Source organism: Hylobates moloch, unplaced genomic scaffold (genome assembly GCF_009828535.3).
Source record: "Hylobates moloch isolate HMO894 unplaced genomic scaffold, HMol_V3 SCAFFOLD_2, whole genome shotgun sequence".
In the NCBI taxonomy this organism is placed as follows: Eukaryota; Metazoa; Chordata; class Mammalia; order Primates; family Hylobatidae; genus Hylobates; species Hylobates moloch.
The window spans coordinates 6,858,528-6,875,399 of NW_026652277.1; the positions used below are offsets into that span (position 1 = coordinate 6,858,528).

Below are 16,872 nucleotides of genomic sequence, written 5' to 3' on the forward strand. Positions count from 1 at the left end.
CATGATGGTGATTCAATCACCACTGAATATCAGTACTAAAATGTTTGTGTAACTCTTTCTTTACAGAAAATTTCAGTGAAGGTGGCTGATGCATGTACCACATTTAAGTGGAGGTGCACACACTCATTTATTTACTTGCCAATATTTATTGAGCATCTACTAAGTGGCAGGCACTTGGCTGGCCTCTGGGGAATGTCACAGTGAACAAAGGAAAGGTTCCCTCTCTGGACACCCCATGAATCTGAAGGGCGGCAGACAAGTAAACTACTAGGATACAGGGATATTAACACATGGATGCAGAGCTAAGGGCTCAAACAGGACAGGCAACCAAGCCAGTCTTATAGCGGTGTTGAAAGGGCTTCGAACTGAGACTTCAGGGACCAGTAGGAATTATTAAGGCCAAGAGGGACTGAAAGAACACAGCTAGTTCCCTGGAATGTAGAATTCCAGGAAACTGGGGAGACACCAAAGTAAAATCATGACGAGCCCAGAAAGCCACTTTATCTGGAAGACTATTTTTTCTTTCAAGGATTATTTAGATAACCACATACCTCACAGGTGGTTTAATTTTTATAAACATGTTCCTATATAACTGAGAGCTGCTGGCAGATCACTTTTAATGTTAAACACAGAATTATCATAAATGGACTAATTGTAAAGAAATGAAATATGATGAGATATACGACATGCTTAGCACAGGGAAAAATTAAATTGATTTTGATAGAGCATTCAGGTGAGGATCTGGTAGTTCCTAATGGAGGTATTGAGGTCTAGAGAAGTACAGAAAAGACAGCTTCATCTGGACTAAGCCTAAAAACTACCCTGAAATTTTTTCATTAAGGTCAATTGAGCATTTGAGTAGTCTGCTTACTGCGCTGTCTCTGACTGATGAAAGCTGAATGAATAGGTAAAATTTTATTTAGAGTTTTGTGTGTTCTTAGTTATAGATGAGTGGATTTTTACTGTGTGATGTACAGGTTTGCAGCATTAAATTATGGAGTATAGATTTTTTAAGCAGTTGCCATAACATTTCAGAAATAAAAGGCACAGATGCTGGTAATGGGGAGTTTATAATTTTTGCAAATGCTCCTGGTGATTATAATAATCTCTGCATTTATATCGTTGAGGGCATGCGTGCACATAGCGATAACCATGCTGTGCACTGTGAGCTCATTTGCATCCCGGTGAATAAAGTCTCTGGGTTCCTTCTAGCTCATCTATAATCTCAGACAACGCCTGCAGTCACCTACCGGAGGCCTCACCAAATCAGAGCTGGAGTATTTGGGCTAAATGATGATGAACAAATTAGTAAAAATGAGTAATTAAAGGTCTGATGGGACAGAAAAGGACTCAAGTGCCCATGTACTTCAGACAGCCCAGTGGGCAATGGCTTTTTATTCCAACAGGTGAACTTGCCTAATGTGAAATTACACAGGAATGAGATGATGATCAATGAAAGTCTATCTATTTTTCTCTCTCCTAAGAGAAACAAGTAGGGATGAAGGGCAAGGCTTTTACTGATATTAGAAGAGCAACAGGGCAGAACTCTGTCTCTACTAAAAATACAAAAGTTAGCCAGGCATGATGGCGGGCGCCTGCAATTCCAGCTACTCAGGAGGCTGAGGCAGGAGAATCGCTTGAACCGGGGAGGCGGAGGTTGCAGTGAGCCGAGATCGCGCCATTGCACTCCAGCCTGGGCGACAAGAGTAAAACTCCATCTCAAAAACAAACAAACAAAAAAGAGCAACTTGGAGGGCAACTTGATTCTACAAGGGGGACAGTGTCGGCTGTGTTCCATTTCCTAGAAGGCTTAGCTTAGGGAAGGCATGAAACTTTTCTCTGGTGTTATCAACTGGGTTTAGGAATACAAGAAAGGAAGACTCAATACTTTAGGCTTTTCCCCAAACCAGCTTTGTTTCACTTTCTTGCTTATTACTGAGAACTCGTACACAGTGTAGACAGACACAGGAGCTATTGATGTTTCAAGGTATAAGCCCTCATACCTAACCTGGGATCTAGAAATGAGAAATCTGCTCTTCATTCAGGCTTAACTAAACTTTTTTTATTGTTAAAACTAAGCATTTGAGCCTAAAAATAAAACCAAAACATTAGAGTGATACAGAATGCCACACCTCGTATCTTTAGCTATCAGAAGGCTCCTCGCAGGGACTGAATCGGTGTATGTTGAATGCACACAGAGACTGACAGAGACGCATCAGCGCAACCAAACCTGTGTGATCAGCGCTTGTCCTGTATTTGAATACAACGATTTTCTCGCTGCAGCACCACTGTCAATAAATACCAGACAGGTAATGTGCTGTGCTGGGCAATGCTTTACATGGGATTTCAACCTATTGCTTTAATTTTGTTTTCAAAATGGAGATATGGTTTATCAATAAGCCCCCGATCACCTAAGCCTTTGTATTTCTTACAATTGTCTTTCTTTCCTGTTTGTGTGTTATTTGAAGGGACAAGCTCATCACCCAGGTTCTTTAGGTCTAAGGAAGTCTCTCCCTGGTTGCTTTTCAGAGTTGTCCAGACAGGAAGGGCGGCCGATGTCAGAAGGTCAGGAGGCGACTCCCTCTGCCTCCAATCATTCTTTTTTTTTTTGCTTGTTTTTGAGATGGAGTCTTACTCTGTTGCCCAGGCTGGAGTGCAGTGACATGATCTCGGCTCACTGCAACCTCTCCCTCCCAGGTTCAAGCAATTCTCTTGCCTCAGCCTCCCAAGTAGCTGGGATTACAGGCACCCGCCACCACGCCCGGCTAATTTTTTTTTTTTTTTTTTTTAGTAGAGACAGGGTTTCGCCACACTGGCCAGGCTGGTCTCGAACTCCTAACCTCAAGTGATCCGCTTGTCTCAGCCTCCCAAAGTGTTAGGATTATAGGCATAAGCCACCATGCCCAGCCTAATCATTCTTTCAGCATGAACTTAGTGGGTATCTGCAGAAGGTTCTAGTGGTTGTCAATAGGATGAACTACCTCATCTCTTGGACTTCTCGGGACACAGGGGAAAGAACTCTGAATGACAATAACTACTCTCTTTGGGTGGCACTGGAGACCATTTTAATTTGCTTTTTTCGGTTCATTGCTGCATGAACTTGGGAGATAAGCTGAGAAATTTCCTGGGTGCATGGGAAGTCACAGACCTTTTATGTTTCCTGATTTAATGCTTGAAATATCCTCTTTCTAGACTACTGATTTATACGATCTAAAAAGAGACTGAATAAACCTATCTTTAACATTGTATGAAAAACAGTACTTTTTTTTAACATGAGGTCTTTGAACACAGATATTTACACCAGGACAACGCAAAAAACTTCAACAAATTAAGCACAGAGTAGAGCAAGAGCCTGGCATTTTCTGCAAGGCCAGTGAGGCAGGATGCAAGGTGGTGTGTGTGCAGATTGGCAACTTGTTTCCGTATTAATTTAAGGGATAATGTAAATAAAAACCCTCTCTTCTTCCTTAGGACACAGCATCATATGTCTTATGTTTTAGCTAACTATACTCATTTCATCCGCTGGACTATAGACTCCTTTAAGGTAGAAATTATATCGACTGTTACTGCATTTGTCCATCACCATACCATGGTCTTAAAAATATTTTATGTAGAAAGAAGCGCGGAAGGTAAGAAAACAACGACGAACGCAGCATTCAGTACGACACACTGGCCAGCGGGCTTCCGCTCCGGGCAGGCCAGGTGGATACACTGTTCCCTCCTTCTCCCGCTAGGCCTAAGTAAGATCCGTGGGCATTATATACAAATCCACAAACAGAAGACTCTGGAAGGTGGAGAGAGGAGGGCAGACCGGCTAGGGGCCTGGGCCCCCAGCTGACAGCACGCTGCTGAGCTCTCTGGTTGTTGTTTGTGTGTGAGCTTCATGTCCCTGAGACTTGGAGCTGAAGAAGCTGCAACCCAGATTTGCCAAAAGGCAATGACAGGAGGCTCAACCAAAACCAGTTGTCTCCAGACAAAGGCCTGGCCAAGGGGCGGCCCAGCAAGACAAAACACTGTGAGACGGCAGCATCTCTTCCGCAGCTGAACATCGCAGGGAGGGCTGGCCGGACCCCACTGATAGCAGCCAAGGCAGAGTGTGCCGCCCTGACTTCCAGCCTGGCCAGGAGGCAACTGGGCACCCCATCCCACCACTGATGTGGCATCTGAAAGGGCCAGCCAGGGAACCGAGACTCACCCCTGCCTGGTGGTAAACAGCCCCCACTGTAGGGTTGGTGGGGATGACAGGGGGAGCGTGGACTCGCACCCCTCACCTGGCAGCAACAGGTGCCTCCCCGCCTGCTGGGTGGTGTTGCTAGAGCCTGGGAGAGTCATCCCTCCACCCCCCACCATGGCACTGGTGGGGCCTGAGAGGAGCAGGAATGAGGCTCTCTCTCTCTTTTCCCTGACAGGCAGCCCTTAGCAGGGGCCTTGGAGGGAGCCGGGTCTCGCACACCTGCCGAGCAGCACCGAGGAACCCCCTCACAGGTGTCACAAGGAAGCCGGCTAGGACAGGAGGTTCGTTTCAGATCCAGAGTCTCAGCACATCAAACAATCGACACGCGGCAAGCCACCATACCTGCTCCTGAAATATCTTGGCCAAGGGGGCACAGTCTGTCAGCTTAATGAACCTCACCACGTCGGTGACCGTCCACTCCAACGGGTTGCTCTCCAGAACCAGTCTCTCCTCCTCCTCTTGTTTTGTGTCCTGCAGAGAAAGGGCAGGAGGAGCTCAGCTGCGGCACAGACAGCCGGCTGGGTCCTCTCCAGCACTCTCCAGGCCTCAGCCATTCCTGGCCGGAAGCCACTGCCTCCCTTTGCTCCCTCACTGGGCACCTGAAAAAGCTGCACACACTCTCGGTCCCTGGGAAAGTTCTTAGCTCAGTGATGATGCCCCCTGCAATGACTCATGTGCCTTCAGAGGGAAGAAAGCAGGCACAGTGACAGTCGTTCTTGCATCCCTAGTTCAGGAAACCTTGGGCCTGCTTATGAACGAAGCATCTCTGATTAAAAAGGAGAAATACAAGGGGCACATCCAAGCAGACACGAGACAGTGTCCCCCAGTGTTTCTGTAATGATAGTGCCAGTGGCCCTTTCTGCTGATCTCACACCACCCATGGGGCTAGGGGAGACCTGAAACACTGATTAAATATTTTAAAACATCACAGAGGTGTCCTACAGAGGGGACGCGGGAGCAAGACACAAGGCAGTCGTGAGATACGGGGAAGGCATTTCTGGAAACCCAGAGTTCAAAGGAAACCGAGGACTGTGCCCTACTCCTGACAAGCACCCAGGTGGCACTAAAGCCATCCAGGAAAGAGGCGCTGTCTCCACCCTGGGCACTCCATTCCGATGCTGAAAGGCCCCTCCACCCAGAGGTGAAGTGCCAGCCTTTGTTCCTGACTTGGGAAGGAGCTAGAGCAGCTGCTGCTGTCGGAGGTATTTTAAACAGGTTTCCCCACATCGTGGCCCTGAAGTGTAACAGGTGTGCTTCTTCAGACCCCGCGGGACACCCTCTGCCCCCACGCCCGGGCATCACCTCTGTCCCCTCGGGCTTGGTCGGCGGGCACTTCTCCCCTTCCTCTGCTGAGGAGGCAGCCGGCGCCCTGCGGCCCCTTCGTGTCCTCTCTGGGGGTGGCCGGCGCACGGGCTCTGAGCCGCTCCGCAGGGTGACAGCCCTCCGGGGCCGGGCCAAGGGCACCTCCGCCGACGAGGTGTCCGTCTGGTCATCCCGGAGCTCGGAACCGGTCTCCTCACTGGCGGTGTCATCGTCCATGCCATCGGCGTCCTCCTCTTCACTATCCTGGGAAGGAGGAAAAGGCATTTAAGGGGCTGGTGGCAGGGGGGCCTGTAGCAGTGGCCCCACAGTCAGACCCTGGGCCCAGTGCAGACCACTTAGCAAGCCCTGTCCCAGGCAGCCTCTGAAATGGAGCCAATGGTCCCACCCGCGGGCCCTACGAGGCCCTTCCCAACCAAAGCAGCTGGACACGCTACATTTGTTCTCAGTAAGTAAGGAGGAGGGGGCTCTTCTTTGGTGTTTCTGACCATCCCGCTGCAATCTCCAGGGCCACGTCTGCTGTGAAGCAGCCACACTTGCTGGCCAGGGCCAGATGACAGAGCCACAGGCTGGCAGGCGCCCCGGGCAGAACATACCTCCCCCGAGCCCGCGGTGAAGTCCACGGCAGAAGACCTCCGTTTCTTCTGCACGAAAATGGATTTCCGTCGCTTCCTCCGCCTGGCGGGTTTGGGGTGTCCACTGTCGGGGTTGCTTTCCCCAATGGGGGGCTTGGAGATCTTCTTTCTCTTTCCATAGTAATAGGCTGTAGGAAGGAAGATGAGAAACTTTTGAAGGCTCTACACACACACACACACACACACACACACACACACGGAGAGGAGGAAGGAGGGAGACGATTCTTTCATCTGATAGTTCATTTGTGCCTTACAAAGTCATTCTGAGAAAACAGACCCACAGGAGAGACACTGCTCCAAAGCTTCAGGTCTGGAAGGTGTTCGGGCTGAACTTGGCCCCTCCCCAACGCTGAAGCCTGAACCCCCGAAGTGAGTGTATCTGGATGTCACTGACATTAATGAGGTCCTAAGAGGGTCCAGGAGAGACACCAAGGACCCAAGACCCAGAGGAGAGGCCCCATGAGGACATGGGGAGCGGGTGGCCGCCTGCAGGCCCAGGAAGGATCTCATCAGAAACCAAAGCTGCTGACACTCTGATCTTGGACTTCCAGCCTCCAGGACTGTGGGAGGGGAGTGCATGCAGTGAAAGCCCTGGGTCTGTGCTATGTTGTTGTAGTAGCCAGAGCTGACTTCTGCAGAAGGCGAAAGAGACAAAAGTGTCCACAGTTCCCACAGTTTATCCCTGTCCGGACCCCAGATACTGCATACAGTGGTGGCAATGACACCCACCGGAGTGCTCTGACACCTGCTCCCAAGTCTGATTCTTGAGCAACTGGTCAGCCAGCAAGCACTGGGTGAACATCTGCTGGCGTGGTCCTGGCATGAGGGACTCCCCCAGCTCTTGGTCCGACCAAGACAAGCTATGATCCTGAACACATGGGCCAAATTCACCAAGCACTTTCCCTCTTTTCAGAGTTCCTTCTCTATTACATCATTGTATATTTTATTCCCTTCTCATTTGCTGGGACTCACATTACTTCTGCAGAGACACAGGTATGTATCTTAATTCAAAAATTATTTATTGAACTTTAGTAGTGATTAATGTTTTTTATAAACGAAATGTATCATCAACTAATGAAAATGACCACTAAAGATCCAGCATTCAATTACGACCCAGACGCCTACTCATTAACAAAAGGTTCAACTGTCCCACTGTGTGATGCCCATGAGCCACAAAATAACTGAATGCAGCCGAGGAACCTTTATCCACGAATGGGGTGGGCCAAAGGAAAATGGCAAATGCACAACCCCTGGTTTGCAGCAGCTCCTTTGCAGGGAGCATGATTTTAGTGCATTCTCACAGTGCTGAGTCGTGGGCTTCATCCTACAGGTAAGTTGCCTATCCTTTCTGCACCCCAATTTCGTTACTTACAAAATGAGACCATCAGGGCTAACAAGCATAGGTTTCCTTCAGGCCTAAGACCCTCTATGTCCCACCCCCTCCCCTGCATTTGATCACAACATGACATTTGGAAAAACTTTCGGGAAGCCGCACAGCAGCAGCCCTGTAACTCCCAGGAGGCACACTTGCTCCGGGAGCCCTGGCCTGTTCTCATTAACCTCTCAAAAGGAGCAGATGGCAGAAGAGCTTGGAACAATGTCCCATGTCCCGTTCTATAGGGACCGTGTTCCTCAGTGAGCAGGAATGAACTGCTGTGGGCAAGCATTGCTTTGTGGCCATCTCCAGGTAAGGGGCAAATGAGCAAGCCTCTGTCCCCTCCCAAATCCCAAGCATGCATGACAGGGCTGGGGCAGGCTGGCTTCTTAGAAGCCAGTGGCTGCGGATGAGAACTGCTTTTAGGGAATGCAGCCAAAGGTCAGTATGTGTTTGGAGCCTTAGATTGAGACTGGATGACCCCTGCTTTTCCAGTGCTCGACTCCCCCGAAATATCGTTCTGTCCTCCTCCCACTGGAGCCTCTGTTCAGGCTGTAGTAACATTCATTATAAATTAACCCAAAGGATCTTGGGACTTGAGAGTTTTATTATATGAGATCCAGAGACATCTCTGAGTTCATTTCGGCAATGCTGAATGGGAGGTGTGGGACCCTGCTCCTTCCCTGCCATTCCCAGTGTCCTGGAAGAACACAGACAGGTGCCCACCGGGCAGGTAAGCATTCACCGTGCATGGCAAAGGCGAGCCCTGGGTCAGGCCTTTCTTACTGAGGAACTGCTGTTTCCCAGTGAGGCCCTCCCCTGGAAAAACGTGCAGTGATGGAGAAACAAGCTCTTCCAGAACCAGGTGATGTGCTGGACCAACACACCTGCGGGCCCTACCTGAGAGCCCCTGTGCACAGAATGACGGGGGCTCTGCGTGGTCAGTGAGGACACAGCTGACCTCCATCAGAAGGCAGAGTGGCAAGGAGACGTTGTGTGTAGAAACACACTGAGAGATAATAAAATACAAAGAAAGTCACACTCTCAACAGCCTTTCAAGTACATTCAGATTCCTGGTTCCAGCACCCATGTTGACAAACATCACAAGTGTCTGCGGCTCACAGAGCACTGGCCACAGGGCCAGGCCCGTGTCACATCCTAGCTGGCTGGAACGTGGCTGGCAGAGCCAACTTCCAGGTCACTCCCCCTTGCATTAGAGAGAACTAAAGGGAGATGCAGGAAACTCAGAACTGTACATCAGAGGGAGAGAGAGGTCTCAGGCACAGGAGGTGGAGGTGTCTGGAAGTGGCTGCCATGGATGGAGAAGGGAAGAAGGGCAGGGCTCAGGGGAAGCAGTTGCCCAAGGCCAGATATCCTCGAATGGGACTGGGGATGGAAGAGGCAAGAGCTGAAGGTAGGAGAGTGGGGACAGCTCTGAGTCCTGCATCCTGTGTCCTGGGAGACAGGCAAAGCCAACTGGCAGAAAAGAAAGTGATGGTGGCTTCTGAGTCCTCCATGGAAGGCATCTAAACACGAGAAGCCAATTATGACAAGGATGTGGCCCCCGTATCAAGAAGGGCAATGAAAGCATCATTACACTATCCCAGAGTAAGGACTGAAAGAGTCATCTGGGTCACTGTTACTGTGATCAATTTTATTGTGCTCTCCTGCCATCCATTGAGCTATAGAATCAATCAATCCACTGAAACTCATGACAGTACACACAGTTTCTTTTCTTCTTTTCCAAGGCCTACCAATGAAAATTCATCCTGTTTTAAATCATCCCATCCCCTCCGTATGTCAGGCTAAAAACACATGTATCTGCTACAGCAAATCCTTAAAAATCCTTCCATAGCAATTCCTATGGAAGAATAGTCAAAAGGTTCAAAAAGAAAAAAGTAAATGAAACAAAAACCAAATACCTTACAGCGTAGTTTAGGCCTCTGGGCTCATGCATTTCTTTTTTCATTATTTGTACTTACTGTATTTGGTTTTGGTATGAATGGAGCAGTTCTCTGGGCAGTTTTCAGATATCAGCACAGGACTAAACAAATTTGGACAACACTCTAGCTTGGCACAGACTCGGCGGCAGAAATTTGCGACTTGGTCAGATGTCCGTACGATTTTGACCACAGCCCTGTATGTTTTGCCTCTGTATCTAGAAAATAGGTGGGGAAGAAAAGCGAGGGTAAGACCAGATTATGATTCAGGCCTATTCTGTACCACATATTCCAAAGGCAGCAACTTCATTTTCCAACGACAAAGCATATCATGCGCAGTTTTCCACGTTGTTTCTGTTATTTTTCACAGAGATATTTATAAGTGCTCACTAGTGTGCAACAAATGTGTTATCACAGTGCTAAGCCAAAATCTACTTCCATGAAGACCCCCACATTTAGCACACCCTCATTTCGCTATATACAACTTCATACCAAAGATTAGTGGTGCAGGGTACAAACCTAATGGGCATGGCTCTCGAAATGAGGTTAGTGAAATCGAACGGGTATTTTCCTGTTGCTATCATATTTCATTTTTGAAAAATGTGAGTGCATATGGGATCACGAGTCTGCCTTGAAAACCATGCAAATTCAGAACACTGAAAGGATATCTTTGTCAAGACTGTGTATCATATTGTTGAAATGGGGACGATTTCCATTATTCATAAATGGCATCTGTGCAGAATGGTGATAGGTAAGCAAGGTCACATTTAAATGGAGAGAAACACAATGGATTTTATAAGGGGAAAAAAGCAACCATTAAAAATGCAGAGTGACTGTATGATTGGGACCTGGAAACCGAGTGAAGACCCCCAGCCTTGCAGACACTGGCAGCAAGTGGCTTCAGTGTAAACAGAACCGTAATGGGTCTCCGATGGATGAATGATAGTTAAAGGAAAAGGCTGCTGTATCTCTCAAGTGTAAAGGGAGCAACGTGAAATGGTAATGCCACTTGCCATACTCTGCCCATAAGGGTAACTGGCCACTCCTCTCCTCTAGGTTGGGATGGTGAAAGATTGCTCCAGGAACTAAAACTTGCTTCCACCTGCTCTCCAGTACCCCCAGCAAACCCCTCCATGGCTTTGGTTGCTTTCTCCGAAGCAGTAAATTGAATCCTTTCTGAACATGTACACCTTCACTGCAATTCCCCACAGACTCAAATCTTGATTGAGTGATAGATAGTGGATGAAATCATACTGCAAGGAGAATGCGCACCGGAATCAACAGTCATTCATACGCATCTCTATTTCTTATTAGACTGAGGTCTTTGGAAAGCTACTGTCTTATTTGTGTATTAGGAAAAATAAAAGGCATTTCTCCAGTTAAATTTCCCCCTGCCCCCCATAAAAAGTGGTAAATCTAACTGAGGGGCCTCACATAGGAGACCTTCATCCTTATTATGGATTGAACCATGTCCCTCCTACATTCATTCATAGGTTGAAGCCATAACCCCAGATAGGACTGTAATTGAAGATGGGGCTTTCAATGAGGTAATTAAATGAGGTTATAAGGGTGGGGGCCTAATCCCATAGGAGTGGTGACCTTGTAAGAAGATGAAAAGGCTGAGTGTGGAGGTTCATCCTTGTAATCTCAGCACTTTGGGAGGCTGAGGAGGAGGACTGCTGGGAGCCCAGGGGTTTAAGACAAGACTGGACAGTATAGTGAGACCCCCACCTCTACAAAAAACTTAAAAACTACCTGGGCACAGTGGGGCACTACTGGGGAGGCTGAGAAGGCTGAGGCAAGAGGATTCCTTGAGCACAGGAGGTCAAGGCTATAATAAGCTATGGTTGTACCACTGTACTCCAGCCTGGGTGACACAGTGGGGCCCTGTCTCTTAAAAAAGAAAAAAAAGAAGATGATGATGAAGATGAAAAGCCACCAGGGTGTACATGCACAGAGACTAGACCATGCGAGGGCAGAGAGAGAAGGTGGCCATCCACAAGCCAAAAAGAGAAGCAAGCTTAAGGAGAAACCAACGCTGGCACCTTCATCTTAGACTTTAGGCCTCCAGAGCAGAGAGAATAAACATCGTTGCAAAAGCCATGTGGCCTGTGGCTCTTTGCTGCACAGCCTGGGCTGACTGAGACAAGGCCCATTCCTACAGGGGGGAGCAACAAGAATGGGGACCCCCGGACTGCCTGCACCTCCCCACCACCTACACAGCAGCTTCTCCTGACCATGGCTGCTGCCTGCTTGTATCTTTCCTTCTCAGGTCACATTTTCTAGGGATTCTCTGAGGTCCTCCTTAAGCACTTCTCTCTGATCTTAGAGGACAGACCAATCTAGACGAAGGGTATGGAAGTTCTCCCCAAAACCTTTTCAACGCACTAGGAAAACGAGAGATCTGGAAATCCAAACGCCTTTTATAGTTATCCACAAGGAACTGATTTTATATATGGGAATCCAAAAACGTCAACAAACATTGCTTAAAGAGCTGGCACTTTCTTGCCATCATATATAAATATCAAGCACAATACTGCTTTCCTTAAACATAACTATTTAGTGAAGAATAAAAATTAAGCCCCTCGCATCCCTCCCCACACCCACCCACACAACAAAGAATGTACAGTGAGACACGCTTCTGGAAGCTAGATATTGTCACTTGTTGCTCATCACTTTTAAGAAAAAAACTTTCTCCTGCCCCAAGAAAAACCACAGGTCATGAATTCACCAGCATAAAAGTGACAACCAGAGCTACAAAAAGCAGATTAGATGGGTTCTTTTTTTAAAATTAGGCACTACAGCCGTTATCCAAATATTTACGGGAATATGATATAAATAATGCCTGGCTGAAAACACTAGCACTTGAAGGTAGGTTTCAACCACCTTTTGACAGAGTTTTAATACTATCATGGGTGCAAAGTAATGGTCAGCTTCTCAGTTGGCAACAGATATAGGTTTTTATTTTGTTCACATATCACCAAACTACTGAAATGTGAAATTCCAGCTTTTTTAGGAATGTCTTTCTAAAGACTGGAAAAATACTTTCCCACTAATAAATCTTTTTTTTTTTTTTAAAGTATCAACAGCAAAAAATTAAGGATTAAATTCCAATTTGTACTTCATATCTGCATACTCTACTAAATGTACTTCATATTTATTCAGGGTCTTTCATATCCCAGCCCCTGGGTGTTTCTTTTTCTTCAGTTTCTCTGATGGGTCGAGCTTGACTTTCCATGTAGTAAGAACTAAAAAGTGATCTTCTGTAGATAAGATCATACTTTAAATCCTACAGCCTTGAACGGCTGTTGGTTTTTCTAGGCCCTCCATTGACCCTATGTGTAGAGACTTCCCTCTCCGTGCCTTTGAAGAGGGACTCCAGGACCCACGTTGGGGCGGTTCTTGCTTATTGCTTTTGTTGCATTTTCCAAAACAAAACAAGAAACAGCACAACTGGGAACACCGTATGTTCCTCGTGTTGTGGGAAATGGAGAGTAAAAATGGGAAATGTAGAATAAAAATGCTTCACGGCTACATTTTCCCTTGCAGTTTTATCCACTATGAGTTTGGTGGCCCTACAGCTTTGTTGGAAAGAGCTCACTATCAAGATTCTTAGAGTCCCTAAAAAAATAAAATAATGAGACATAAGAATGCAGGAGAAATGTGCGAGCCAGGTCAGATGTCAAACTGCAGAACGAGGCTCAGAGATGAGATGGTCATCAAACCTCCAGGTGAGAAGGCACACACATGTGGTACCACATTGGAGGGATGGATGAAGGGAGCAGTTATCTGGTGGAAACAGAACCAGGGTGGCTTAATTTTTTCTTCCTAGTTTGGGATGATTTCGTGGAAGCAAGTGTTTCAGTAAAACCTTTCACCATAGGAAAAGCCCATCTAAAGGTATGAAGATTTAAATTATAGCATCATTTAAAAACAGCACACCCCTTTTCTCTTCCCTGCCCTTCCTGAACAATTCTGTTTAGAAGCCATGGCAGTGGGGGGCAGAGGGGACTGGGTAAGGATGGGGCACAGGCTGGGGAGGGTGGCAGATGACATGCTGCCTGGACCCCTTCACTGGGGGGCTTGTTACCCTAGCAGCTGGGAGAAAGCCTTCAGTTGTGGCCCTTTTAGGTTTGCTTTTTTTTTTTTTTTTTTAAGACAGGGTCTCAGTCATCCAGGCCAGAGTGCAGTGGTGCAAGAACTCAGCTCACTGCAACCTCTGCATCCTGGGTTCTAGCGATTCTCATGCCTCAGCCTCCTGAGTCGCTGGGAATACAGGCACCCACCACCATGCCTATAGTGGTAATTTTTTTTTTTTTTTTTTCTTATTTTTAGTAGAGACGGGGTTTTGCCATGTTGGCCAGGCTGGTCTTGAACTCCTGACCTCAAGTGATCTGCCCGCCTCGGCCTCCCAAAGTGCTGGGATTACAGGCGTGAGTCACTGTGCCCAGCCCCCTTTAGGGTTTTGCAAAAAGCTGCCTTGGCCCTGCCCTTCCCAGGAGGGCCGCATCCAGGGACTGACTGTGGAGGAGGTAAAAAGGTCACTGGGGCCCAACTCCGGGCAGCCATGAAGAGCCTTTAACCCCAGAGCTGCCGCGGGTGCCTGCCTGACCTCACTGTGGGATGTTCTCTGTCTTCTCAATCCCACTGCCTTCCCCTCCCTTCCAAAGGCATTAGTCCCAAGGGCCCTCCTTGATGAAACCCATCTGGGAGGAACCTACCGGGGAAAGGGATGGAAGTGGGGAAGGGACGCAGGGAGGAGGCTGTCGCATGTGGGGACAGCTGTGGGGAGGGTGAGGATACTGGAGTGATGCTGGGGCCTGACGAAATAAATGAATATGCCAAAGGTGGAGAGCACAGGCCAGGCTTCCACTGTCAGAGCCAGAGTTGCAAGTATAGGGAAGGAAAAGGCTGGGATGAACCCTGGCGTGCTGGACTGGGATTGGAGCCTACGTTCCACCACAAGCGCACAGAAAAGGGTGGACGCGGGCCTGAGCCACTCTCGTTAGAAAAGCCTGCTTACAGGCAGATCACAAGGTCGAGAGATTGAGACCATCCTGGCCAACGTGGTGAAACCCCATCTCTACTAAAAATACAAAAAATAGCTGGGTGTGGTGGTGCACGCCTGTAGTCTCAGCTACTCAGGAGGCTGAGGCAGGAGAATCACTTGAACCCAGGAGGCAGGCATTGCAGTTAGCCGAGATTGTGCCACTGCACTCCAGCCTGGGTAACAGAGTGAGACTCCATTTCAAAAAAAAAAAAAAAAGAGTACAGGCACATCCCTAATCAGAAAATCTGAAATTCAAAATACTCCAAATTCTGAAACTTTTGAGTGTCAACATAATATAAGCATACTGCAAGTATTCCAAAAGCTGAAAAAAGATGAAATCCAAAACACTTCTGGTCCCAAGCATTCGGAATAAAGGATATTCAACATGTATTTGGGGGTGATGGGGCATCAGGCCTTCAACTTATCCCAAATCAATCAGGAGAATGAATAGTATCTTTATTCTGTACTTCCAGTGTTTCTTTAAGTATGAGATTGTTTCAAAAACACTTAGAAATAATAGAAAGGCATGTAGTCATATAACGACTCAAACTATACCAAGCTGACCCTATAACAGACTGTCCATCACATGAGCATTTCTGAGCACTGTTGGTTGAATACACACGGACACATCCAGATGCTATCAATATATTAAGGATAAACTGACTGTGAAATCCAACTCCAACCTGAACCAATAAACAGGCTTGTTTTGGAGTTGGCCTATAAATTAGGGTAATTGTTGAAACAACTCTCTCAAAGGCATGCTGAACACACGAAGATACAGGCCTACTAAAAAAAGGAGAGGCAAAAGACAGCTCTAAGAGCTCACCAACCGGCTGGGAATTAACAGTAAATCTGCATTTATGTAATGAAGCCACTGACATTTTCTCAAGGATCTTACAGCATTTGATCCCTTGATCCTTACACGATCTTCCCAGGCACAGTGGACAGGGGTTTGAGCTCCACATGACAGACCTGGGTAGGGGGATGACCTGTTCTTTCTTTCCTTTTTTCTGAGACAGGCTCTCACCCAGGCTGGAGTGCAGTGCCACAACCTTGGCTCACTGCAACCTCCGTCTCCCAGGTTCAAGCAATTCTCCTGCCCCAGCCTCCAGAGTAGCTGGGACTACAGACACCCACCACCATGCCTGGCTAATTTTTGTATTTTTAGTAGAGATTGTGTTTCACCATGTTGGCCAAGATGGTCTCAAACTCCTGACCTCAGGTGATCCTCCCACCTCGGCCTCCCAAACTGTTGAGATTACAGGCGCAGGCCTCCACACCCAGCCTCATTCTACTCTTTATTTTACCAAAAGTGAAAAGAAGAGTGTGTTTCGTACTTTTACCTTCCATGAAAGACAAACAGCATACCAGTGACATAGTTTGTAGGGAGGATGTGTGAAAAGAACAACCCAAATGTCCAACAATGATAGACTGGATTAAGAAAATGTGGCACATATACACCATGGAATACTATGCAGCCATAAAAAAAGCTGAGTTCATGTCCTTTGTAGGGACACGGATGAAGCTAGAAACCATCATTCTCAGCAAACTATTGCAAGGACAAAAAACCAAACACTGCATGTTCCCACTCATAGGTGGGAATTGAACAATGAGAACACATGGACTCAGGAAGGGGAACAGTACACACCAGGGCCTGTTGTGGGGTGGGAGGAGGGGGGAGGGATAGCCTTAGGAGATATACCTGATGTTAAATGATGAGTTAATGGGTGCAGCACACCAACATGGCACATGTATACATATGTAACAAACCTGCACATTGTGCACATGTACCCTAAAACTTAAAGTATAATAAAAAAATGTAAAAAAAAAAAACCCCACCAAAAAGCATGAAATAATGCTTTTCACTTTCTACTGACACTGTGAGACATTGATGTTATTTAATACACGGCCCAGCAAGGCTCTCATAAACACTAAGTTTTTGAAGCATGTATCTCAAGTCCCAAGAAGACAAAGTAAGAGGAAAATATTAAGAGACAGCTGAGCTTGCATACAATAGAAAACTCTCTGGCAATATAAATAATCTCAGAAAGAAGGAAAATAAAAGCAACAAGCAAAAGATTACTGAGTTGGAACTAAGGAATAGCAAAGATAAAAAAGGTGAAGGAGGAGAAAGTTGTAAGGGAGAGGTCCAAGGAGAGCCTTCATCCTAGTCCTCAGATAGACCTTGCCATCCCAGCACCTCTGCATTACTCAGGTTGCAGAGAAATCTGGAGGGAAGAACGCAATCTCGTCTTTACAAGCTGAGCACATCAGGAGGGGCTGGGGCCGACAGTGCTCTCGGACGCACACTCTGAGAC

General features: G+C 47.2%; 1 protein-coding gene across 8 annotated transcripts in view; it reads right to left on the bottom strand.

Moving 5' to 3' along the window:
* Positions 1-16,872, bottom strand: part of SFMBT2 (Scm like with four mbt domains 2) — a 211,682-nt gene that overhangs the window by 7,828 nt on the left and 186,982 nt on the right. For all 8 annotated transcript variants that reach the window (XR_009211057.1, XR_009211058.1, XM_032151529.2 and 5 more), the window contains 4 exons: positions 9,547-9,722; positions 6,151-6,317; positions 5,537-5,800; positions 4,577-4,705 (listed from right to left, as the gene is read on the bottom strand). Coding sequence is in view for 6 of the 8 variants with exons in the window: in XM_032151529.2 (XP_032007420.1) it covers positions 4,577-4,705; positions 5,537-5,800; positions 6,151-6,317; positions 9,547-9,722 (736 nt within the window). In the remaining 2 variants the exon portion in view is untranslated. The remainder of the gene's footprint in view (positions 1-4,576; positions 4,706-5,536; positions 5,801-6,150; positions 6,318-9,546; positions 9,723-16,872) is intronic.